The sequence below is a fragment of the Hemiscyllium ocellatum genome, chromosome 23 (genome assembly GCF_020745735.1).
Source record: "Hemiscyllium ocellatum isolate sHemOce1 chromosome 23, sHemOce1.pat.X.cur, whole genome shotgun sequence".
NCBI lineage: Eukaryota > Metazoa > Chordata > Chondrichthyes > Orectolobiformes > Hemiscylliidae > Hemiscyllium > Hemiscyllium ocellatum.
The window spans coordinates 6,093,286-6,121,032 of NC_083423.1; the positions used below are offsets into that span (position 1 = coordinate 6,093,286).

Genomic DNA, 27,747 nt, shown 5'->3' on the forward strand with positions numbered 1-27,747 from the left:
CTACTTCTTTATCCACTCTCCATTACTTGGCCCTCCACTTATCTTTGTGTTATCTTCAAACTCAGCAAAAATACCCTCAGTTCCTTCGTCCAGATCGTTAATGTACAATGTGAATAGTTGTGACCTGAACACTGACCCCTGCGGAACTCCACTAGTCATCAGCTGTCGTCCTGAAAAAGACCACCTTCTGCCAGTTAGCCAATCCTCTCTCCATGCCCTAACACCATGGGCCCTTATCTTATTCAGAAGCCTCCTGTGCAGCACTTTGTCAAAGGCCTTCTGGAAATCCAAGTAGATTACATCCGCTGGCTCTCCTTTGTCTAACTTGCTCGTTACCGCCTCAAAGAATTCTAACAGGTTTATCAGGCATTACCTCCCCTTGACGTAACAATGTTGTCCCTGCCCTATTTTACCATACACTTCCAAATACGCTGCAATCTCATCCTTAATAATGGGCTCTAAAATCTTACCAATGAACAAGGTCAGGGCTAACCAGCCTGTGGTTTCCTGTCTTCAGTCTCCCTCACTTCTTCGCAAGCTCACCCCTTTAGCATTGCAGCGCATTGCTAAGGCACCGTGATCTTTCTCTCCAATACTCACGTCATTCAGGCTCCGGGAAGATTCGACCCTGAATCTCCCCTGACGCCGGCTTGAAGCTAATCACCTGTGGGCTGTACACTTGCCTCGCAGTTCAGCCACGCACCCGTGCGGACTCAGTTCGTTTCCTCATTAGTTGGGTTCTGTATGTAATATTCAGCTGGGGCTACTGCTGCTAGACTCTGACTGTGGTTCTCAAGGCCACTGGGTCCAGGAAGATGCAGATGGCACTGAAGATTGGATCATCTGCACTGACTCCGAACCAGCACCAGGAGATTGAGTGTTTTGGGTGAGAGGGTCTAGATGACATCTGGCTATCATCTCCTCCCTCAGTCTGTGTGTCTGGTGTCATGTCTCTTCCCCATATCACCTTAATGATCAGGGTCTAACAATCAATCGCTTGTCAGTGATTGATTAACTCTGAGAGTTAACTTATTTAACACAGTAAAGCACATTATAAGTTATGGAGCAGGCATTAACACAGCTAGAAGGTACAAAGCATTAAATACACGCTGGGCTTCTTCAGAGTTCTGAATAGATTGGGAAGTAGACTGGAAAATATCTAGGGATCTGGAGGAAAGCGCGAGGACATGGGAAATGAAAATCAGCAACCCAACAAGCCAATCTGTGGACAGTCAGGTTGACCTTAAAGAGAGTCAGAGCTGAGGTGGTATGATGATCCTATGGCTTTAAGAGGCATATTTTCTCCTGGATATTTTAATGAAGGGAGGTTGAGACCAAGCAGTCTGCTCAATGCTGAAGAGTAAACAGCATGAGAGGCCTGGGCTTTTTGTAAGCAAAACACATTTTAATTATAGTTTAAATACAGACAAAATAAAAAGAAGAGACTTGGCTTAACTGTAACTCTTCTCAAAATGCTTAACAAAATAATATATATTAACTATTACTAATTAACTGATCTGATATAGTAACATCCCTTAAACACACCCTTGGCAAAGGTAAATTCAGTAAAATAGATTGTCTCGCATGTAATCCTAGCAGCAGGAAGAGAACCCCAGCTTTTAGCTGGAACTGAAAGAGGAATAAGAGATTCCAAATCCAGCTTCAAGATCCATGCACCAATAAGCTAACAATAAAGATCCTGGTTCTGTGGGAGCCTGACCCCACCTTCAGGCTGCTTCTATTGTTCTAACTTTAAAAAAAATTTCAGCATGTACATGTACACAGGTTCAACTATATGTATTGGAAAGCCAAATGGTGGGAGCTGTGTAAATGTAAGGTTTTCAATACATTTGATTGGTTATTCTATTTAAGATGAAATGCACAAAACAGATAGAGGAACTGCACATGAATTTGTGATGGATACATTTGAATTAATCATGGTAAACAGTGTCCATATTCATGTCAGCATCCAGCACCTGGATGTTAGACACTAAGTTCAGACTTCCAGGTTGACCTGAAACGTTAACTCTGATTTCTCTCCACAGATGCTGCCAGACCTGCTGAACTTTTCCAGCAATTCTTGTTTTTGTCTCTGATTTACAGCATCTGCAGTTCTTTTGGGTTTTATTTAAGCTTATTTAGATAATGCCCATTATAATTGTAAAAAAAAAGGACTGAATAGAAATTATTCTTTAACATAGGTACTGAGTTATGTCTGCATATCTGACTCATGTCTCCACTGTCAAATCTGCTTTTATCTGTAAACTGTGAGGATTATCCCTCTCCGTTATGGCAGATGTTAAAAATCACATTGACAAATTCTATACACAGACCATAAAACAAATGAAGGGGTGTGTAATATTGCAAGAGCCAAAATAACTCCTAAAGGTTAAAATCACACAACACCAGGTTATAGTCCAACAGGTTTATTTGGAAGCACTACTTTCAGAGCTCTGCTCCTTCATTAGCCAGTTAATGAAGGAACGGTGCTCCGAAAGCTAGTGCTTCCAAATAAATCGACTGGACTATAATCTGGTGTTGTGTAATTTTTAACTTTGTCCACCCCAGTCCAACACTGGCTCCTCCACATCATGAACTTCAAATGGGACGTCTGATAAAGAACATGTCAGCATTTCAATTGTTTGATCAGAGCCGAGGAGCTACTAGATCAGAGTTCAGATCTCTCCTAGAGGGCAAACTGAAGGCCAGCAGAAAAAGGATGCAGTGAGATGATGGAAGTCTGAGGTGATTAGAACCAGGGGCAGATGGACCTCATTGGCCTGGGTTAGCAAACCTCAATCAGGGATCTCATGGTCAATCAGGGAGCTCTGGCTGACAGATGTAAACAGGAAATTCAAAGGTCTCCTCAGTCTAAGGACTGGCTTTGAGCTCGCTGGTCAGAGTCTGTGCACAGTGCACACATAAGTAAAAGCCAACACAGAGGCTGATATGCTGTCACCAAGTCACCCTTTATTTACACGTGCACAGTACATGGGCTCTGACCAGCCAGCTCAAAGTCAGTCCTTAGACTGAGGAGACCTTCAGAATCTCCTGTTTATATCTGTCAGCCAGGGCTCCCTGATTATCCCAGGTAAACAATGCCAATCAAGGGTCTCATAGTCAAGGAGATCCTCCTGGTCCTTGTTCCAATGTCACACAGAGGTTACAGGCGAGCTACTGCGGAGTGAGAGATTGGCTTGAGACAGACAACAGGGGCACCACCACCAAAACGGACTGCCAGCTGATGTTTGACAGATAAATGACATTCCGCTCTCCCAAATCAACTGCAGGACTGAGTAGTTTTAGAACTTTGTAACACCTTTGTGCTCCTGTTCTTCACCCGCACCAATCAACCCCACCGCCCTGTGGCGCAACATGTCAACTCCCCCTCCCAATCTGCGGAGGACATGCAGGTCCTGGGCCTCCTCCATCATCACTCCCTCATCGCCCGACACCTGGAGGAAGAACGCCTCATCTTCTGCCTTGGAACACTTCAACCCCAAGGCATCAATGTGGACTTCACCAGTTTCCTCATTTCCCCTCCCCCCACCTTACCCCAGTTCCAACCTTTCAGCTCAGCACCATCCTCATGAACTGTCCTACCTGCCAATCTTCCTTCCTACCCTCCTCTCCGACCTATCACCTTTATTCCCACCTCCATCCACCTATAGTACTCTTAGCTACCTTCTCCCCAGCCCCAGCCCCTCCCATTTATCTCTCCACCCTGGAGGCTCCCAACCTTATTCCTGATGAAGGGCCTTTGCCCGAAACGTTGATTTTCCTGCTCCTCAGATGCTGCCTGAACTGTTGTGCTTTTTCAGCACTACTCTAATCTTGTCTCTGATCTCCAGCATCTGCAGTCCTCACTTTCACCCTCTGGGTTCCTAGCCCAATACCATCACCACCATTGTAGTTGCTATGGTCCCCTCTAATAATAATGTTCTCATCAGCCATATTCACGCTGTTTGTTAATCACATCAAAGTTTGCAACACAAAGTGACACCTCACACTTCAACACAATACAGGAAAGTTGATGGATTCGGTGGATAGGTGGATTCATGAAATGATTGAGCATAGTAAAGCAAGCACATTGGGTAGCATGGTGGCTCAGTGGTTAGCACTGCTGCCTCACAGCACCAGGGATCTGGGTTCAATTCCACCCTCAGGTGACTGTGTGGAGTTTGCACATCCCCCACCGTCTGCATAGATTCACTCTGGGTGCTCCAGTTTCCTCCCACGGTCCAAAGATGTGCAGGTCAGGTGGACTAGCCATGGGGAATATTGAATAACGAGGGTAGGTGACTGGGTGGAATGCTCTTTGGCAGGTTTGTGCAGACTCTTCCTGCACTGTTGGGATTCAAGTGTTCACAAAGGCAGGTGGAATCCTAAAATCATACAGCTGATCACTTCACAGAGTGCCAATAGCTCTCAGTGTACTCTACATCAAAGGTTAGGCATTAACAAAACAAAAACGTACAGCACAGGAACCAGCCCTTTCTAAACTGAAAATCTTTTGCCTGTGCTGCCCATATCTCTTTATTCCTTGCCTATTCATGTATCTGTCAAGAGGAGTCTTAAATGTTGCTATTGTATCAGCCTCTACCAGCTGCTCTGGCAGTGCATTCCATGCACTAACCACCCTCTGCATAAAATACATGTCTCTCACACCTCCTTTAAACGAACCCCTTTTTACCTTCAACCCATGAAAGTAAATTATCTGGTCAAGTGGGAGTTTGCTGTGTGTAGGTTGGCTGCTGTTTTTCCTACATTTTCAAGAGTGACTACATGTTATTGTCTGCAAAGTAATTTGAAATATCTTGTGGCCGTGGAACTAGCAATAACATGCAAATAATTTTATTAATAGAACTTGATTTTTTTTTATTCAGTGATCGACCTAAACAGACCCAGCGATGCTGCCACATTCTGAGGAAGTTGGGGTTACAGCATTAAAGTGACTGTACTCTTCTTATTCCTTATCTAAGCTACTACAGAGGAACCTTGTCAACAGCATAACAACATTTCTCTAGCCCAAAGTCTAAAAGAAGAGAGTGACTGCTTACAACTGCAAGCTGATATCTTTCTGATTCAGTCTTACCCTTGGTCTGCCAAGTGGTTCTCCTTCACTCTTCCTGGAGATAGCGTGATGGTATCTTTTTCTTACAGCCACCTGCAGGGACAGGTGAGACATTTAACTTCACATCTGAAAGACGGTACCTCCAACAATTCAGCACTCCATCGGTACTGCACTGGGAGGTCAGCCTGGAGTAGGAACTGAACCTGGAACCTTCAGGTGAAACAAGGTGCAGCACAGAAGTGAGAATCCAAGAATAAACAGTATCAGGCTGAGCAAAATATTTAGATCTGCAACAGCCTTCTCTCTTGGCAATTATAAACCATTGCGGACAGTATTGACAGAAAACATCTCTAAGGTGCTCTCAACTGAAGATGATTTTGGGAAATACTGAGTTTGAAAATCTCCTAAAATCAGATATTTCTAGAAACACAGATTCCTTGATATCAATATCATGTGAACATGTAGTCTTGTAGATAATTGTGATGATGACTGAATATTGCAAACAAAAAACGCACACAATGTCAATGTTAAAAGGCATCACATAACAGATGATAGACAGGCAGTAAGGATGATGAAATAAAGAAATGGTATTACAGTAATCAGCCTGGATTTATGCGGACAAAATCTACTGTGGAATTTTCCAAGGAAACAGATCTTTACATTGGGAATTGACTGGATGTGCTCCACAGCATTTGGATTTTCGCGAGGCTTTTCATATAATGCAACCAGGCACTGAGCTGACAAGGTGATAAATAGAAGGAAATCTAAATTGAAGATTTACAAAATCGAAGAAAGGTGAAAGATGGTTGTCAATGTAGCTTTGGTCAACAAAGCAGGAATCACTAGCATAATTCACAATGCTCAGTAGTTCCATTAGCTGGGATCATCTGAACTAGTTTTCAGACAAGAACAAGTTCAGGGTGATTTCAAAGGAATGCACAAGAGTGCAAAGCAAACAGAAAGATCTGAAAGGGTTGAGGGGGGTTTGAAGAGTACCAGACTATATACAGAGTGGACAAGCACAAGGTAATGTGAGCAGTGAGACGGAATGACGAATAAGAAGGTTTCAAAGTGCAGCTCATAACACAGGAGAGGCTTGTTCAGTTGTTGTTGAATAGTCCAGTAAAAGCAACTATGCACCATGTAGCAACGGAATATTAATTTGCTGATCAGATTTTAACATGATCATGAACATACACATAGCACTGGTAAGGCTACACTCTGGCTATCATAATTACACACAGAATTAGTCAACCAGCTAACGGCATTTGAACCAAGCAGAATGATTAGATTAGATTACTTACAGTGTGGAAACAGGCCCTTCGGCCCAACAAGTCCACACCGACCCGCCGAAGCGCAACCCACCCATACCCCTACATTTACCCCTTATCTAACACTACGGGCAATTTAGCATGGCCAATTCACCTGACCCGCACATCTTTGGAATGTGGGAGGAAACCGATTAGGGAAAACCGAAAAAACCTGCAGATGCTGTAAATCAGCAACAAAAGCAGAAGTTGCTGGAAAAGCTCAGCAGGTCTGGCAGCGTCTGTGGTGAAAAGTCAGAGTTAACGTTTCAGATTGAGTGACCCTTCCTCGGAACAGAGATCATCCAGAACTGTTGAGCTTTTACAACAATTTCTGTTGTGGTCGAGGAATGGTTGAGAGTTGATCAATGCTTATTCTGTAGAAGACTCAGGGAGACATTGTTCAAGCATTAAAGTATCAAATTGCCTAGAGATACATTAACTATATAGTGATAACACATCTGAGTTGCCACAGACAATGGAAACGGGGTTTGTGAAAAGGAATACTCCACAAATATCTGCCCTTCACCATGGTACAGAGAACAGGGAAGTAGTGGAGGGAATCTTTCAGGAAATGAGCTGAAACAGAATTGTGGGAAAAGCTTATAGGAAACTTGGATAGGTTTTTGAAGAAGGGTGTAAGTTTTTGGCACAGTCTAGTACTTGTTGGCGTACACATATGCTCACAACCCAATAATAGGGGATGATCTCACCTAACCTTGAGACCAATGAGTTCAGACTGCCCAATATTTTGAACTCCCTCAGCGAGAGTGAGACTTGCAATATGGCTGACTCTTCAATGCCCTCTGAAATAAAAAAGGCATTCAGTTAGGAATATGCAAAAATGACTGCCTTGCCAATGATTCCTGCAGTCCGTGAATGAGAAAAAGAAAATGTTTCTGACTCTGTGGCAAGAAGGTGACTGATGGCACCACAGTCAATGGGTATAAACCATTGCACTAAACAAAATGATGGGCCAAAGGGTCTCTTCTGTGCCGAATGATTTTATGGTTCTACATCTGGAAATGAACACTGTACATTGTAAACATTATCATCAACCTGAACAAGGAGACAGGGCCCAAATTCCCATCTCACCTGAAAGATCTCCAATATTATCAGAGCCTTGAGTGTGGTGCTGGAAAAGCACAGCAGGTCAGGCAGCATCCGAGGAGCAGGATGAAGGGCTTTTGCCTGAAATGTCGACTCTCCTGCTTCTCGGATGCTGCCTGACCTGCTGTGCTTTTCCAGCACCACACGTTTTGACTCTGATCTCCAGCATCTGCAGTCCTCGTTTTCTCCAATATTATCAGACTCATCCAAGAAGGTGCTAAAAGGACAGTATAGATGATGTGCTCAGAAACTCCAGTGGAGCTTGACCCTGAGTTTTAGCAATAGTACCACATCACATTTCAAGTATCGTTCAATAATGCTTTTATTTAATTATCACATTTTGTTATAATATATGGATACTTTCTTCGACAATGCTCCAAGTAAATGACAATATCTGTTCGTTCCCAATATGTGTTGCAAGGTCAACGGTTGACAGCAATTTAGTTAATAAATCATGTCCCACTTGAAACAACAGAGACTTATGACATGGAATTTCAAAACATTTTAAACGCTGCAGCCTTTGGTCAAATAGTTGGAAAATTAACTCTTAGCCTCTGACTCCTCTAAAACAGGCTTAATGAACACTTTAATTTGCAGCATGATTTTTATTTCATCATCAACAGACAGCATGCAAAATTCTGATATATGTAGAAAGTGGCAGAATAGTGTCCTTTGGTATAAATAAGATGGAGATTACTCATTGTATCATTGGCTGTACTGACTTCTAGAGAACAACATTTAACGATAATTTCTAATCAAAAGAGCTATTTCCAGCCATAATGCTGCAGACGATAATTATTACACATTCTCATGGCATCAAATAAGTTGCAAGAACTAATACATAAATATGATTGATCACAAATGCAGTCTGTATTTTTTCCATGTCATGTCCCTGCTTTAAAATAATCCATCCCAATGTTTGTTTGTTTGTTTTCTTGATATGTAACTGTATAGAACCAATCTGTGTTAGTGACTATGCATATACACAAAGATACTTTTTATGAATAAAGCATATTTTTAAAATTAAAGAAGTTTTGTCATGGATTTGAAGGTTTTTCAAAACAATAAAAAGATTCTGCTCTTTAGAGCTTGATCTTGCAAACAAATGTCTACTTTATCCCAGCAATACCAACTTTGGTGCTATTCCAGTGTTTCACTTTGTAAAATTTAAGTCAATAAATTGCCCATAGTGTCCAGGGATATGCAGGCTAGCTGGTTGAGCCAGGAGAAATGCAGGGATAGGGTAGGGAGGGAGTCCAATTGGGATGCTCTTGGGAGGGTCGCTGTGGACTCAATGGGCTGAATGGCCTTATTCCACACTGTAGGGATTCTATAAAAGGGCTTCGGCGAGATGGAAATTGTTGAGTTTATATTCCTGATTACTGTAAAGTACAGACACAAAACAGGTATGTCGATTTTTGCACAGAGAGGCATAAGCCAATATCAGAGGGAAATGGTGTGATTACCCATGGCTGGTGTGTACTGGTGTGATATTCAGTGCAACAGGTGCCAATACCAACAAACAACAAACAAATAGATAGACTGAGGTTACGGCAAAATGTGATTCTCACAGACATCAACAGAGGTGCACTGAAGCCACTCCATCCCTAACAAATGCACCTGCTGCATGTCCAGCATCTTATGTACACTGAAGGGTGCCAACACCAAAGGTCTCAGGTTCAATCCCTTGCTAAAGGGATTCCTGAAGAAAGGCTTATGCCCAAAACATCGATTCTCCTGCTCCTCGGATGCTGCCTGGCCTGCTGTGTTTTTCCAGCACCACATTTTTCAACTCTGGTATTCCAGCATCTGCAGTCCTCATTTTCTCCTAGTCAATCCCTTACCAACCCTGAACCTGTCAAGTCAGCCGATACAACAGACCCTCCAGGGTGGCACAGGGAGGGGGTTGGCAGTTCATATTTCTGCAGGGAATCGGTATCCTAATCTCCGATCTGGAAAGGGCTTGTTTGTGAATTTCTGGTGAGGAGATGACAAGTGTCAGGCAGCATCGGCGCTACCTCGCGCTCCCACGAGGAGGTTGAACAGTTAATCCACTTTACTAACACCTTCCACCCCGACCTCAAATTTATCTGGACTGTCTCAGACTCCTCCTTCCCCTTCCTAGACCTTTCCATTTCTATCTCGGGCAACCAACTCCCACAGTTACCTAGATTACACCTCCTCCCACCCTGCCCCCTGTAAAAATGCCATCCCATATTCGCAATTCCTTCGCCTCCGCTGCATCTGCTCCCAGGAGGACCAATTCCAATATCGAACAACCCAGATGGCCTTCCTCTTCAAAGACAGCAATTACCCCTCAGACGTGGTTGACAATGCTCTCCACCATATCTCCTCCACTTCCCGCTCCTCCGCCCTTGAACCTCACCCCTCCAATCGCCACCAGGACAGAACCCCACTGGTCCTCAGCTACCACCCCACCAACCGCCAGATACATTGTATCATCCTTCGTCATTTCCGCCACCTCCAAACAGACCCCACCACCAAGAAAATATTTCCCTCCCCTCCCCTCCCCTATCAGCGTTCCGGAAAGACCACTCCCTCCGCGACTCCCTCGTCAGGTCCACACCCCCCACCAACCCAACCTCCACTCCCGGCACCTTCCCCTGCAACCACAAGAAATGCAAAACTTGCGCCCTCACTTCCTTCCAAAGCCCCAAGGGATCCTTCCATATCCACCACAAATTCACCTGCACCTCCACACACATCATTTACTGCATCCGCTGCACCCGATGTGGCCTCCTCTAGTTTGGGGAGACAGGCCGCCTATTGGGGAACGTTTCAGAGAACACCTCTGGGACATCTGCACCAACCAACTGAACCGCCCCGTGGCTCAACATTTTAACTCCCCCTCCCACTCCGCCAAGGACATGCAGGTCCTTGGACTCCTCCATCACCAGACCATGGCAACACGACGCCTGGAGGAAGAGTGCCTCATCTTCTGTCTAGGAATCCTCCAACCACAAGGGATGAATGCAGATTTCTCCAGCTTCCTCATTTCCCCCCCCCCCCCACCTTATCTCAGCCCCAACCCTCGGACTCAGCACCGCCTTCTTCACCTGCAATCTTCTTTCCGGCCTATCACCCTCACCTTAACCTCCTTCCACCTATCGCATTCCCAATGTCCCTCCCCTGAGTCCCTCCTCCCTACCTTTTATCTTAGCCTGCTTGGCATATCTTCCTCATTCCTGAAGAAGGGCTTATGCCCGAAACGTCGATTCTCCTGCTCCTTGAATGCTGCCTGACCTGCTGCGCTTTTCCAGCAACACATTTTTCAGCTCTGACCTGCTCTGTCCACACAAAGGTTAAAAAAAATCACTTGGAGAATGAACAAGGAAGCAGCCAGTATCCTGAGGGTGCTGTACCCTGATGGGAAATGCTGCTTTTACACAGAGACAAAATTGCAAGGAAAAAAACCAGAAGATTATATTTACTTTATGCAAATTTAAGCTCAAGAGACATTCCAGTGAGCAATCAAGCCTAAACCATTGTCCTAATTATCAAATCAATGTGTTTGTATGGATTTGCTCTAAAAACATAATTATGGGTTTTGCCAGGAACTGTGTTAGGCAATGAAGCTTACAAGTTAACAAGAAAAGCGTTTGTTTTCTTAAAAATATAAGATTTCATTTTAAAACTCAGTGAAAAATGAATTTTCAGACAAAAAAAAGGTCCAAACTACAGGGATATATTTGTTTATACACTAACGTTTGAGGTGTCTCTCAGCAGGAGGCGGAATCTGACCTGCACTTTTCCAAAATGTTGTACTCTTTATCCAACTCTCTGTGTGATTATGACCCTGAGCACTGTACACGATGCCTAAAGGCAGTCTCTCTGATGTACACGTGTCCGGAGAGTTAGAGACACAAGCTGACATTTTCTACACAAAACCCATGAGGGCAAGTTGAGATAAAGAGTGCAGGGCTACCGTACAAAACTGCAGAGCTTTGGATAGTTAAAGAGTCCATCTGAGTTAGCCTTTCTCTAAATCTATCCTGATGATCACTTCAGAATGTCAGCTTCAAAACAGCACTCCCAATTTCAACTTTGGGACCAGGAGATTTGTTCCAGGATCCCACGGAATATTCAAGCTGTTCGTTTCATCCGTTATACCTTAAACGTCCAATGTTCCGCTTAAGAAAACAAATCAAGTCATTTACCAGGACAAACAATTTCAAAGCATCTGATGGGCTGTTCTGTGGAGAGGTAGTGTCAGCTGATGCAAAACTTGCAACTCAAATCAATTGATAGAGATCTTAAGTCACTTTTCCTGTGTCTGTTTACTGTTCTCACAGTAAGCAGCATGGTCTACTCAACACAAATGTAACAAGCTCATTGACATAACCTTTAAAATTTGTTACACCTCTTTGTTGCCAACATTTCCCTGCGAACATGACTTGCTTATTAATCGCCAAGATGTTCTGGCGGTTATCTCTGTGTTTTTCATGTGGGCTGTAAGATTAAGATCATAGCTCTCGTTTGCAGCGTCAAACGCACATGAAGGATAAAGATTTCTCAAACAAACAGCAATGGATCATAGACATGAACCGCTTCTCCTGCAGTGAAACCTGCAAACATCTAAAAGCGAGGTTTATACATATTCTGTCCAGCAACTGTGTCCCAGTGCAGAGCACTCCAGAATACAATCCCATATTTAACTGGTAATCGCAACAAGCACAATAAACAACATTAAGGCAAACTTTATAAATACACACATATATATATAATACAAATTATTTCTCAAGGACAAACACCGAGGCATAACTCGCCAGAGGCTAGTGAAGCTGATATTAAGCACATTTTCTTTCACTACATATACATATATAAAACAAAACTGAAATGTCACACATTCTCTCTCCAAAAGGTGCATTTAAAATGCCTGATGTATTTAAAACGTTTGAGCTATGGACCCCTCCGCTGATGCTAACTCCCTGCTCTGCAGGGAGCGGTACTTACGTCCCCAGGACTTCTTTAAATTCGAAAATGTTCTTAATGTCGTCCGCTTGCTTTTTCCAGGAAAGGCGGCTCTTTTCACATTCCCGAGCCATTGCAACCCACCCCCGGCCCTAGCTCCTTCTCTGACCCCCTCCCCAATACACAGCTCAGAAACTCAGAAAGAGGAAGTCTGGGGCTTTTTGTTTTAATCCGCTTCCCCCCCACCCCCTTTTTTTTGGTGTGGTGCTGCTTGCAGTCACTTCCTGATGGGGGAAGGATGTGACTGTGGAATAACAGCCAGCACCGCCTTATCTCCCTTTCTGTAGTGGGCTCTTGCTCTGCCCTTTCTTCAAGTGGAGCAGGGCATCTGTCTGCTCGGAGGCTCGAACTGCAGAAGGGAGGGGAAGGGCAAGGGGAGGGGGGTGTGAAGGAGACGGCGAGGAGGTGCCTTAGCTGAGCCAGCCGGGGGAGTGGCTAATACTGGGGCTTGGGGGACCAGGCAGTGGTCCTGTCTGACAGCCCACACTGTGACTGAGGGAGACACATTCAGAGAGAGAGAGAGAGAGACGGAGTGACTGACGCTAAATCGCAGTGCAGCAAAGCACAGATCTCTCTCTCTCTCTCTTCCCTCCCTCCCTACTCAATGCTGCACCTCACAGGCTCTCACACACAGAAGGAGCTGACAAGTGCTCTCTTTCTCTCTCTCTCTCTCTCTCAATCTCCCTCCAAACCCCTTCCTTTAGCCCTATCTACCTCTCGGGGTCCACCCACAGCAGACCTTCCAGCAGTGGGGTTTTGGTTCTTAAAATTTAAACGGGACTGTCAGCAGGAATGCAGAATCTCACAGCACTCCACAGGCCCTTCAGCCCATCGGATTCTGCCAACAGTACCTGCCCCCTCCCAAAGTGCTGGGGGGGGGGTGGGGTGAATGTTAGAACATTTGAAGTGCTCATTGTGAGGTTACCAACCCCCCCACTCCCAGGCAGTGCATCCCAAATCCCCCCGGGTGGGAACTTTTCCCAAAATTAACTCCTGCCTTTCACTTTAAAATTGTGTCCCCCCCCATCCCGTAATTGACTCACGTCATATTATTGCCATTTATTTTACTTTGTTAAGCAAGAACTTTTTCTTTTAACTTGCATTGTGATTTATCTGGATATCCCTGGCCAAATTCCTGTCTCTCTGTACCTACTAGCGTCCCCTTTAACTGAGTTCAGTGCTCAGTAAAAGCCACAACGTAGCAGGCAGAAGAAATGAAATGATATCAGTGGTACTCAGTGGCACCAGGGACCTAGCGCCTGATTCCACCCTCTGTGTGAAGTTTGCATGTTCTCCCCATGTGGGCTTCCTCCTGGTGCTCTGCTTTCCTCCCACATTCCAAAGCAGGTGGATTAGCCATGGTAAATGTAGCGATAGGTAGGGAATAGGTCTTGGTTGGGTGTTCCTTGGAATGTCTGTGCAGGCAGAATGGTCTCACTCTGCAGTGTAGGGATTCTATAAGGTGAAAATGTCTGATTTTTCTCAGACGACTCAGGCCTGGTTAATACCAGGTGCTGTGGGCTTTTGCTGTACATGGATATTGCCCTAACCTCTGAGCTAGGAAGCTCAGGTTCAAGTCTCACCTACTCCAGAGGTGTGTAATAATCTCTAAATATCTAAACCCCATGTCGGGAGCTGGTTCAGGAGTCCTGCAGAAAGGGAAAGCAAAGGCTGTAGAGTCATAGAGCACGGAAACAGACTGCTCGGTCCCAATTGTTCATGTTGACCAGATATTGTAAACTGATCTAATCCAATTTGCCAGCACTTGGCCCATATCCCTCTAAATCCTTCCTATTCATATACCCATCCAGATATCTTTTAAATGCTGTACTTGTACCAGCCTCCACCACTTCCTCTGGCAGCTCATTCCATACACACACCACCCTCTGCGTGAAAATGTTGGCCCTTACCTCCCTTTTAAGTCATTCCCCTCTCACCCTAAACCTATGCCCCTCTAGTTCTGGATTCCCCCACTCCAGGGAAAAGACCTTGTCTAGTTATCCTATCCATACCTCTCATGGTCCTTCGAAACAACATGCAACCAGCAAGGCAACAGAGATTGGACAGTCTGGAATTGTCTTCCTTGGAACAAGAGGGAAACGTGGTTGAAATGTAGAAAATTAGGAGGGGCATAAATGGAGGAAAGAACATTGATGATTCTGGAAGGATCAATGACCAGAGATTTAGGTTTAAGGAAAGGGGCAGGAGCTTGAGAGGGATGTGAAGAAAATGATTTTCACTCAGAGGGTGATGGGGAATCTGGAACTGACTGCCTGTGAGGGTGGGAGAGACAGAAACCCTCATCACATTGACAAAGTATTTAGATGGGCACTCGCGATGCCAAGACAGACAAGGCTTAGGGCCAAATGTTAGAAAATGGGATTAAAATAATTAGGTTGTTATTTTTGACTAGCACAATGGATGGGCTGAACAGTCCTTTGTTTCTGCTATGACTCTCTGCTGATTGAATAATTTCTATGTTAAAAAGCTTTCTTCTATGAAATTTGCACTTTACACTGCCTGTAGCACAATGAAACATTCCAAAGCCTCTGGATGTAGGTTTCCTCACTGAGCTGGAAGGTTCATTTTCAGATGTTTCATCACCATACTAGGTAACATCATCAGTGAGCCTCCGGATGAAGCAGTGGTGATACGGCCTGCTTTTTATTTATGTGCTTAGATTTCCTTGGGCTGGTGATGTCACTTCCTGTGGTGATGTCAAATGACATCACCAACTCAAGGAAACCTAAACACATGAATAAAAAGCGGGCTGTATCACCAGTGCTTCATCCGGAGGCTCACTGAAGATGTTACCTAGTATGGTGACGAAACATCTGAAAATGAACCTTACAGCTCAGTGAGCAAACCTACATCCAGAACCTCAACCTGAGCTATAAATCTTCTCAAAACTCACTAATCCCAAAGCATACAAGGCAGTTAGGTCCAACAGATAGATTTATCATAGAATCCCTACAGTGTGGAAACAGGCCATTTGGCCCAACAAGCCTACAATGACCCTCTGAAGAATAACCCACCCAGACCCATTTCCCCAAAATTTATCCCTGACTGATGCACCTAACCTACACTTCCTTGAACACTATGGACAATTTAGCCTGGCCAATTCACCTAACCTACATAGCTTTGGATTGTCACCCAAGGCTGGAATCAAACCTTGGTCCCTGGTGCTGTGAGGCAGCAGTGCTAACCAGTGAACCACCGAGCTACCAGGAGCGTCTTGCTGTTAGATCACCCTCTGGGCCATTGTTCCACTTGTTTTAAATGACAGCTAGAGAGACAGAGGGACTGTGGTTTAAGACCTAGGCCGTTAAAGGAGGAAGATACTCAAGAGATAAGAAAGAGAGGGGACAAATTGTTTAGATGGTTGTCAGCTTGATGGAGATTGCGGCAATAACATGGGGGAGGTCATTGAAGGCTTTGAAAATTGGAATCAGCTTTTTAAACTAAGTTCCATGAGAGTAGAGATGACAGGAGAACCTGGTGTGCTTTAGCTATGGGCAGCAGTGTATGAGATGCCCTCAAGTTTACAGAGTGTAGACTGTGGCAGAGATGGAGCAGACGATTGTACATCTCCATCTGGTTGTTGACCTTCTCCAGGAGAGAACAGTGAAAGGCGGGTGTTCCTTGCCAGCAGAAACAGGAAGGCAGGTTATCTTTTTGTACACCTCCTAGTGGTCAGTTATCAAGTGGTGTAAGAGCATGTTGCTATCTGGTCTGTACTGCAGGAAAAAAAACTGTTAGGATAGGGAGCAGAAAAAATGTTAGGGTAGGGAATAGAAAAATGTTGGGCTAAGAAACAGAAAAAAAAGTTAGGATACGGAATAGAAAAAGTTGCTAGGATGGGGAACAGAAAAAACTGTCATTTGCTCGGATTAAATTGGATATTTTACAAGGGCAAGACCTTAATACCAAATAATGAATATTTATCCAATATTTTGCTGCATGCTTTCTTACAGTATTAAACAACAAAGAGCTATTGTGTATACCACTGATCAGGCATACATTATCTATACCACTGACTGTCTATATATTCTTTCCATCACCAGTTGCCTACATTGTGCTTTTAACACGGATCACTGATCATCAATGCATTATCTATACCACCGACTGTCCATATATTGTCTGTTATAGTGGTTCACTTTTACAGAGAAATGGCAGAATGAAGGGACAATTAGTCGTGCAACAATAGAATTCGATTTCTTCAGCCATTGGCTTTGACTGCTCAATGCAAACATGAGATGATGTGAGGAAGGAAAATAAAATTAGTCCTTTCTATAAATCACATAAAACAAAGGTTGCCTTAGATTATCATGTCTTCTGTTTTACTAATCAAATACAAAGAATATTGCCACATCCATTGTGCTGGCAGCGTTGGATCATGATCCCTCTTTGCCTCTTCAATCAAATGTACCTTTCTGGAGCTCTCTTGTCCAAACACACAAAACTTTCCATTGTAATAAATTGACCGTAAAGTTATTTTGGTAAATGTAATGTTTGAGGCCTTGTCAGTGAACCCTGAAAGAATGAAAATGAACATTCCTTAGTGACATGGTTCAGGTTCACGTTCCCCTCCAGAGTTTGAGACATTCCAGATATCTTCACAGATACCCCAGTGTGGGTATGAGGGAGTGCTGCACTGTCAGAGGTGCCACCTCTCAGATACAATGTTAAATAAAGGCCCCATCTGCTCTTTCAGATGGTTGTAAAGATCTTTCTGCTTTTGTTTCAAAGAAGTGTGAAGTTATTTCAAAGTTTTTAAAGTTTATTCCTTGTGTCTTTGACAATATACCTCTCAGTCAACATCACAAAATATCTGTTTGTTATTATATTACTGTATGTTAGCTTATTGAGGTAATTTGATTGCTGCATGAAACTGACTGCATTTCAAAATACTTTATAGGCTGTCCAGTGCTTTGTGATGAATGTGAAAGGAGTCAATAAATACAGGGTTTTTTTTAACACTGTTACTCTCTCCAGTAATTGAACAATTATTACAATCATTGCAGAGAACAGTAACTCAAAAAAAGATTTGAACTTGCAGTGAAAAGCTGAAAGGTTGACATGACAAGATTTCACATTTAAGTCTTTTACTGTAACAGATTAAAGGCACTATTGAATAAACACTATGTTTTGTAAGCAACTTATGCTTTAAACTACAGAATAGAACATTCCTCTCTTCTTTTTCACACAACTGGTTAATTCACTTGACAGGTGTTCCTTACACTGTCTATAAAATAGTTGTTTGATTTTCCTGAACCCAGAAAGAAGTATATTTTGGTTCCAGAGATTTACTTTCTTTCCTGTTCTTTCACGTTCTTTCACACACTCATAAGATTTGACCTCAGAACTGTCTTTCATAGTGAAACTCTTTACTGCTGACTCTCTGTCTAGCACAAGCCAGATTCCGAATCCTCACCAATGTGGTTTTCTCAATCAAGCATGAGCTCCCACATACACTCCTGCATGGTGAACGTTGGAGATTTTCAGAATCTACCTGCTCCCTCTCTCTCAGTTCCTCACAAACTATCAATGTTCAAGATAATTAGCAATGTTTAAGAAAAACCTGTAACATGGTCTGACAATGCCTTCTCCCCTCTCAAAGCCCAACTCCATGGCGATATGAATCTCATGGGCCCTGTATCCAGGTATAGATGAGCTATTCCTTAGTCCCTAACCCTGTTATATCTTGGAATGATATGATAGCTTAAAGCTTAATGTTTGCAACCCAACATTCTCAATACCTTCCTAGGACTTTGGAGACAAGCAATGGCAACACAGTTCATACAGGTGTTTCAGTCATTGTCACAAAGCATGAGCATCTTAAACCTTCTTCCCAGCAAAACAACCACACCTTCCTTTAAACTTTAAAGTCACACTACCCAGCCTTATTGTCAGGCAGACTTCAGAACATATTAGAATCCCTATAGCGTGGAAACAAGCCCTTCGACCCAACAAGTCCACACTGCCCCTCCAAAGAGTATCTCACCCAGACCCATTCCCCCACCCTATTTTACCCCTAACTAATGCACCTCACCTATACATCCCAGAACACTCTAGGTAATTTAGCATGGCCATTTCACCTGGCCTGCGGGAGGAAACCACACAGACACAGGGAGAATGTGCAAACTCCACACAGACAGTCACCTGAGGCTAGAATTGAACCCAGGTCCTTGGCGCTGTGAGACAGCAGCACTAACCACTGAGCCAGCTTGTCACCCACATAAACACTCTTTATTTTACTCTAAATTAAAACACAATCCCAATTCATAGTAATGTTATAAATCTCAAAATTGCAATGCAGTACTGATAAATTATTTAGCTGGCTGACAAACATATTTAATCCAGTTTAACTGAAGGTTATATTGAACATGAATCATAACAAATAAGTTGCCTATTGAAACTGCAATCACAATGTGTAGAAACCCATGTCTATACATTATAGGAGAGGGTGCAGACGAGATTTATCAGGATGTTGTCCTGGCTGGCGAGTTTTAGTTTTAAAGAGAGATTGGATAGATTGGAGTTGTTTTCTTAGGAGCAGAGGAGATGTATGGGACTAAGGAGGACAAACATCATTGAAATGTTTCAAATTATGAGTGCACAGACAGTATAGACAGAAATAAATTATTCCCTTTAATGGACGGATCAATGCCCAGGTGCTGTGGATTAAACCTTAAGGGGCAGAAGATTTACAGGGGATGTGAGGAAAGATGCTTTCACCCAGATGGTGGGAACGCACTGCCTATAAAGGTGGGAAAGGCAGAAACCCCCATCTCACTGAAAAGATATTTAGATGTGCACTTGTGATGCCATCCATTCAAGGCTATGGGCCAAGTGCTGGGAAATGGGATTAGAAGAGTTAAGAGGTTGTTTTTGGCTGGCGCAGAGTCAATGGGCTGAAGGGCCTTATTTTTGTCTGACTCCGTGACTTCCCTGCGAAGTGTATGGCCACACACAGCAACACAAGCTGCATACACAACAAAGACAAACAAGAGGGAATTCACTGCACTGTGAGGCCATCAAGCTCTCCGACTCTCAGAGATGACAAATAAGATTGGCCTATAATCTCTCATGTCTCTATCCATGTTGCAGAAACAGCGATTATAGTCCAGTTAACCAAACATGAACAGATGTTCCTGAGTGTTTCAGAAATAAAATGAAAGAACAAAGTAACAATACCTTTGATCACAATAAATCATTCAAAGCATGTAAAGAAAGAAGTTGCATTTATATAGCACCGTCCATGATCTCAGGCTATCACAAGGGCACTTTGCACTCAATGAGGTGTACCTAGGGAAGGTGATGGCCTGGCGGTATTATGGCTAGATTTTTATTAATCCCTCAAACTCACCTGAAGTACAGTGAGCTGCTGACCACTGTCTCTTTCTCTCTCTGTCTCTAATGAGCGTGCAGTTTTGTGGTCTGCTCAGATTCTATCTTGTATCAGGTAACTTTTGGGGGAACCTGGGATCAAATCCCATCATGGCAGATGATGGAATTGGAATGCAATATTAGAAATATGTGGATTTAAGAGAGTAATGATAACTCTGAAATGATTGTCGGGAAAAATGCATCGAGATCACTGATGTCCTTTATTAAAGGAAACTGCTGTTCACTCTGACCTACATGTGACTCCAGACACACAGCAATGTCATTGACTCTTAACTGCCCCCTGGGCAATTAGGGATGGGCAATAAATACTGCCTGGCCAGCAATGCTCGTACTCCATGAATTAATAAGAAATAAAAGTACTTTTTGAAGTGTAGCCACATGGGAATGAATTTGCACACTGCAAGCTCCCACACGTAGCAATGTGATAATGACCAGATTAGCTGTCTTAACCATGTTGCTGGAGGATTAAATGTTATACACGATTAATCCTAATATATGTTTTAAGTGCATTTCAGAATAGATTTGGAAATAAGATCTTATGTAACTTTGGATGAGTATGCACTATCCGTGGCTGCATGAGGTAATCGATCTCAAAATGCAATGTTTTTATTTAAATTTCAGACCAGCTGCGTATATGTTGTTCCATGAATTCATCTTAACCAACTTCAAAAGCATTGGCTGAGAATAGCAACTTAATTTCTCACACCTCCCTTCCTCAAGGACCTCTCTGCAGGAAATGGTCAAAATTATTACCAAGTGTTGGGCTATTTTGAGCAGTGCACTTGAGAAAGAGAGAGCAATGTTACAGTCACCACTTTTCCAAAACAGGTCAACGTTTCTTTATTACTGACTCCCGCTATGCAATTGGCCAGAGCAACGCAGCCCAATCTTTTGAAAAAAAAAGCAAATTCTGGTAAACGTTTTTGCACAGCACAGAAACAGGCCCTTGGGTCCAACCCGTCCATGCCAAACAGATATCCTAACCTAATTTAGTCCTGTTTGCCAGCATTTGGCCCATATCCCTCTAAACCCTGCCCATTCATATACCCAGCCTGATGCCTTTAAAATATTGTAACTGTACCAGCGCCAATAAAAAATGGAGCTGGGAAAAGCACAGCGGGTCAAGCAGCATCAGAAGAGCAGAATAGTTGACAGTTCGGGCAGAGTCCTTCATCAGGATCCTACCCAAAATGTTGACTCTCCTGCTCTTCTGATGCTGCTTGACTTGGTGTGCTTTATCCAGCTCCACATTCTATCGACACTGACTTTCCAGCATCTGTAGTCCTCACCATCTCCAAGTAATTATACCAGTTTCCATCACTTCCTCTGGCAGCTCATTTCATTGTAAAACGTTGCCCCTCAGGTCCCTTTTAAATCTGCCCCACACCTCCCCACCCCCACCCCTCACCTTAAACCTATGCCCTCTAGTTTTGGACTCCTCTCCCTTCTTCTTCTCCAGGTGAGCACCCTCAGTTATTTGAGAGCTGCTTTCTCTGTGAAGTTCCTGTGAAGTTCTGTGAGGGAACTGGTCCCAAGTAACCTCAGGGGATCGAATCATATCAAAGAAGAAAATTAATCTAATCAGGCTCCCTCCCCCCTTCAAGCCTTTCTTTATCTTAGAAAATACATGCAAGCAACACAAATACCCCTCTCCAAGGTTGCTAAATTGAACAATTATCACTAATTTCCTTATTTTCCAAGCCTAAAAAAAAGCCACAGTTTTATGGAATGAAATATCGGAAAGCAGTGGTATTTCAGTTCCACGGAAATTTTGCCAATCTTTTTGAAATCTGACGGAGGCACTGTTTGGTACCCACCTTGAAAATGTCACTAGTCCTAACTGATGTGTCATGTGGTACCTAAACGACCAGTGGTGAATGATCATTGACCGTAATTGTCAGTAGCCTTTCTCTGCACAGGTGCTGTGTGGCTTGCTGAGGATTTCCAGCATTTTCTGCTTTTAAATCAATAATACACAGCTAGAACCCACCCTTTTCAAACTAAGCTTTTTTTTAACCAATGCAGTATCAATTATTTTATGATTTACAAGTATAGAATATAGAATTTGCATGTGTATACAATTCTAATACCCATTTCTACAAAATATTGCAAGACATGAGAGACACACGAATATAGTTACTGTGAAATGATTAAAAGCTGTATATTTTGGGAGGTCCTTCCTTAATTATTTTGAAAGTAAAACCCACATACAATTGCTGCTATTGTTAGAAAATTGTGAAGCTTTGATGTTGGTTGCATCTATTGCTCTGGGGAGCTCTTTAGAAACTGCTCCCACTAGCTGTTGCAAATAAGCATTCTCTTTAAAGTGGTTTTAAAATTAAACTAAAAAACATGATTAGCAAAGTGTTGATTCAAAACATTCTCCAGAAAATTGCTGTTTGCCTCAAAACCAATCAAAGCCTAATATTTCAACACTAGACTCGAGGAAAAGTGGCTAGCTCACTGACTTAATAATTGTAATAGATGAGGAGAGGCAGAGTGTTAAAATTAGGATGAGAGATTTGCAACTGAGGATGATAGAGATTGTTACTGTACAATGAATGGATAACAAGGAGAGGACTGTAGCTTTTCAAGCAAAGAAATTGTAAAACCCCAGAGATTCTGCAATCCTTAGTTCAGAGTCATTGCCATATCATTAACATCCTTCCAAATACACATCATATTGGACACCCAGCTGGTCAAATCTGTTCAGGATGGGGGGACCTTACTCTGCTGTCACCCCATATAACGTTCACATGGAGCACTCTGCTGATGGCTGATGTAACTGATTTGTGAGAAGCATGTTCTGCCCCAAGTGCCCAGACATGAGGCGGTTGTTGGGTTTTTTTGGTGCTGTCACCTGTTACAAAGCAGCTGTAGCCATTGATCATCATCATGGTGACACCAGCCAGCCCACAGGCACTACCACCATTTCTTCCTTCATCGCCTACTGCTTCCCCTCCAAGGTCTGAGAATCAATGCTATGGACATTAGTGCATTGTGTGGGGGGGAGTGGGGGGCGGGGAGGTGGGTGGGGGCGGTGTTGGGTGGTCTTTCAGGTTGTCTGGCTCCAGTTACCTTGCCAAGCAGAAACCCTTACGTATGTGACCACCCTCTTGCTAGTGCCAGTAAAGTTGCTTCTGCCTTCATGGGTGCCAACCTACCTGGGAGCGTGGACTTTGAGACAACTGCAGCATTGGAATGTTGTCCTTCTGTAATTTGCCTGGAATGTGCTGCTAGAGGCAAGGAACAAAGTTGTTCAGTTTCATTTCTTCGAGTAAAAAATGAGGTCTGCAGATGCTGGAGATCACAGCTGCAAATGTGTTGCTGGTCAAAGCACAGCAGGCCAGGCAGCATCTCAGGAATAGAGAATTCGACGTTTCGAGCATAAGCCCTTTATCAGGAATATGCTCGAAACGTCGAATTCTCTATTCCTGAGATGCTGCCTGGCCTGCTGTGCTTTGACCAGCAACACATTTGCAGCAGTTTCATTTCTTGCCAGCTATGTAAGTCCTCCATGTTTCGTAGCCATCCAAGGGACTGAGAACATTGGCTGACCTGCTGTATGACTATGATTCTATTAAGAGATATCTTAATCCTCAATATCAGTTCAATGTCAATCCATGTTGGTTTCATGAGTCATCCAGTTGTTGTAGCTGCTTTCCTCATGTGTGTATATCACTTTCTGCATGAAGAGACAGATTGTCACCATGGACTCAATGCAGAAGAATTTGTGAATCACTTTCACTGGGGCGAATTGGTCAAGGGCAGAGATGTGACACTATGACTGATAGCTTTAGTTTTCCTTCCCTTATCATGCCTTCTTGGACTGAGATAGTCCGTATGCTTTAGGTCTATCCACAGTGCTGTTAAGGAGGGACTTCCTCGATTTTGCCCCAGCAACAGTGAAGGAATAGCAGTAAGCTCCAAATAGGATGGTGTGTGACTTGGAGAGGAACTTGCAAGTGGAAGTGTCCATTATTGCTGCTGGCCTTGAAGTTTAGAAGAATGATGTAGGGCAGAGATCGGATAGAAACCTACAGAAGTCTAACAGGGACTAGACAGAATAAAGGCAGGACCGATCTTCCTAACGATCAGAAAGTCCAGAACCAGGGCTCACAGGTTATAGATGTGGAGTTATCGGCCATTTAGGACTCAGATGAGAAGAAATCCCCTCCCCCAGAGAGTGGGGAGCCTGTGGAAATCTCCGCCACAGAAAACAGTTGAGGTGAAAACATTTAACATTTTCAAGAGGGAGTTTGATACAGTTCTTGGGGCTGAAGAGATTCAAAGGTATGGGAAGAAAGCAGGAACAGGGACTGGGTGGTCATTTAACCATGACCATAGTGAACAGCAGAGCAGGCTTGAAGGGCTGAATGGCCCATTTTTGCTCCTATTTTCTATGTTTCTATGTCCTTGCTGTTGAAGAGTCCTGGATGGGTCTTCTACCATGTATCTTGTGATGGTGGACATCGCTGCACTGATGGGCTAGTTGTGGAGGGAAGCAATATTTAACATGATGAATGTGGTGCTCATCAGGTGCATTGCTTTGTCCTGGATGGTGTGGAGCATCCTGTGTGTTACTGAAGCTAAACTCACTCAGTGGAGTGTATTCCATCTCATTCCTGATCTGCCCTTTGTCGTTGGTGGACAGACACTTGGGAGTCAGGAGGTGAGTTATTCACCACAGAATTCCTGGCCTCTGACCAACCCATGTAGCCACAGCATTTATTTGGCAAGCTCAGTTCAATTTCTGGTGACTATTGATCCTCTCCTCACTAGAATGTTGGTGATGGAGGATTCAATAGATGAAACGTAATTGGTCCGATTCACGCTTGTTGGAGATAATCTTCATATGGCACAAATGTTACCATCTATTAGCCCAAGACTGATTGCTGCCCAGCTCTTGCTGCACATGGAAGTATTCTATTTCATTACCTGACGACTGTGAATGAGATCTAACACAGTGTGGTCATTGGTAAAGATCTCCATTTCTCACCTTAGACTGGAGGAAAAGCCATTGATGGACCTAACCCACTACCCTGAGGAGCCATGTCCTAGAACTGAGATATTAACCACAACCACCTTCATTTCCTCTTGGTGTGACTGCAGCTGCAAGAAATATGCCATCATCAACAATTATATATTTATTTTACCTAGTTCATTCAGTAATAATTAATCACTTTTACCATGTTATATGTTTGATTTCTGACATTTGGAAGAAATATCAAACTCAAATCAAGATAAGGGGCATCAATAAATCCACTGCAAATACTTCCATATGAACTAAATTCAACAATAAAAAGGTATTGCATTCTAGAATATGATGTTGTTGTGCACCTCATTCTACTTAATTACTTATTAATTGTATAAATGACAAAAACACAATTCTATGAAGCATGTAATGTGTTTTCATAACAGAAGAATAATTACCTACAATGTCCAAGAGTAGGGTTAATGAATGTATATTTGGATTGCAAAAGAGGTGATGCCCCACAATGATATCTATTGGGATCTCAGCTATTCTCTATATTTATCAACAACTTAACTAACACAACAGAAACAAATAAATCTGACTATGCTGATGATGCAAAGACTGATGGTATAGTAAGCAGTCTAGCCAGGATCCTGCAGAGACAATACCAGGCTAAGTGTGTGCATCACCAACAAGGATACAAAACTAAGTGGAACGAAGAGAGAGGTTCACCACAATCAAATTGAAAGGTGGAATAGTTTCAAAGTGCTGAATGAGTACAACTATTCCTATGTTCCTCCTAAAAACGGTACCAACTCTTCAATTTTATAATAAAATCCATCTTCTGCTTTAGGGTTCTTACTGTCTTCCTTTTGTGTGTAATCATAAAGTGGTTGTCAGAATTCAGATATCGAGGTATAATTCAATGCATTACATCTTCATTTAACAATTTTTTAAAATTACCTTAATTTGTGAACATTGAAATCACCAACTATAGTTACTTAAGAATAACAATATTATGAAGCTTGTAATCTAACCCAGTCTCTGCTGGAGAAAGAAACCCTCATCACTCCAATGTAGGTCAAGGACAGTGCAGTTCACATTATGCTCTATTTACATTGAATTTCTGATTGGCAATTAGCTTATCACTGAAGAGGGACCAGAAAACATTCCTCAAGATCTGGTTGCAATTTCTAGATGATTGTCAACTGACATTCAATCTGTATCCTCCACTTACTCCCATTTCTAATCTAAGCATAACGCAGAGAGAGTACTTTGTAGTCTAAGGGAGTCCATCGATGCTGTGGGGTGTGAAGAAACAATATAATCTGCACAGCAATACCTTACAAACACTCTCCTCCTAACCTTAGTAAATAATTAGAACATGAAAGGAATATGAAAGAGTCCCGACTAGGCACACTTTAGATACAAATCAAAGCCATGTGATGGATGTCACTTTATACTCTATACACACATCAACACTAACTGTATACTTGGAAGCAAAACCAAAAATATTTTACATTGTTAGTTTACACTATCCACTACATTAACCTGCCACAAAAAAAGTCATGATTGTGATTTTCCCAGCCTAGTTGAAATCCCAAGCCATTAATGTATAAATGCTGATGGCTTTTAAATGCTAATGTAACACCACATTTCACAGCAGAACCATAGCACTATGCAAATAGGAGAAGGCGTTTAGCAGCACCCCCTCCCTCCTGCCAAAGCCTGCACCCCATTCAATAGCATCATTGCTCATATTGTCACTATCTCAATATCTGACCTTTAACTTATTTCTCTGAATAGTCATGGACTTTTAAGAAATCTATCAATCTCTGTTATTAGATTAGTCTAGAATCCATTGCTGTTCACAAAAGAAAGATCCAAACTTCTGCCATCCTTTGTATGAAGAAGGGTATAGGCCTATCCAGTCTAGCCTTGCCTCATAAGGCAATCCACTCAATCCAGGTATTAGTCTAATAAACCTTCTCTGAACTGTTTCCAATGCATTAACATCCATTTTGACTCACGTAACATTTTGATTATCACTCATTTTCGCTGTCCACAGTGCGCGCCTAACTTACAAAACTATTCTGAAAGTGGGAATACAATACTGAGCACTGTGGTACTGAACTAGGATGAAGTAACGAGTTATAATTCATAATTTCAGTACCTTGGACAGTAACAATGTGTACCAGGAAAAGTCTCTTCCTTCATTCAGCTTTCTGAGCATTTTCTTCAAAACCCATTCTAACTTCTTAAAACTGAAATGAGCACAAATTAAAAATTAAATGGAGCGAAACAGAGAGTGGTTCATGTGTGGAATGAATTTTCAGAGGAACTGGTGAATGTGGGTGTAGTTTATTATAAATGGGAGATAAATTTGATTACTGGCTCAAACTTAATAGTGAGAAAGTGAGTACTGTAGATGATGGAGATCAGAGTCAAGAGTGTGGAGCTGGAAGAGGTCAGCAAGTCAGGCAGCATTCGAGGAGCAGGAGAATCAACGTTCTGGGCATAAGCACTTCATTAGGCTTAGGCCTGAAATGTCGATTCTCCTGCTCCTCGGATGCTGCTTAATCTGCTTTGTTTTTCCAGAACCATATTCTCGACTCAAAATTAATAAGTTTTGTTCAACTCTTGACAATAGTCACTTGAGTCTAGAGTAGGCAAAGTCTTTTGATGCTAATTTCAGCAGGTTCTATATTCGCTTGGGAATAAAGGATAGAAAATAAATGCTGTAGGAAGCAACGCCCACTTTCCAAGACAAATAAGTACATTGCTATAGGTTTTAAATTTTAATGCACTGCATTTTTTATTCAAGTGACTTTTTTTCTTTGTTCATTTCAGAGGGCAGTTAAGTATTGAACACATTGCTG

The 27,747-nt window shown here is 42.8% G+C and overlaps 1 protein-coding gene across 1 annotated transcript in view; it reads right to left on the reverse strand.

Moving 5' to 3' along the window:
- The window catches only part of camk1da (calcium/calmodulin-dependent protein kinase 1Da), a 423,380-nt gene extending 410,823 nt beyond the window's left edge, over window positions 1–12,557 (reverse strand). Inside the window, exon 1 of the mRNA XM_060843087.1 lies at window positions 12,466–12,557. Within this exon, the coding sequence (XP_060699070.1) occupies window positions 12,466–12,557 (92 nt within the window). The remainder of the gene's footprint in view (window positions 1–12,465) is intronic.
- Between the last annotated feature and the right edge of the window lie 15,190 nt (window positions 12,558–27,747).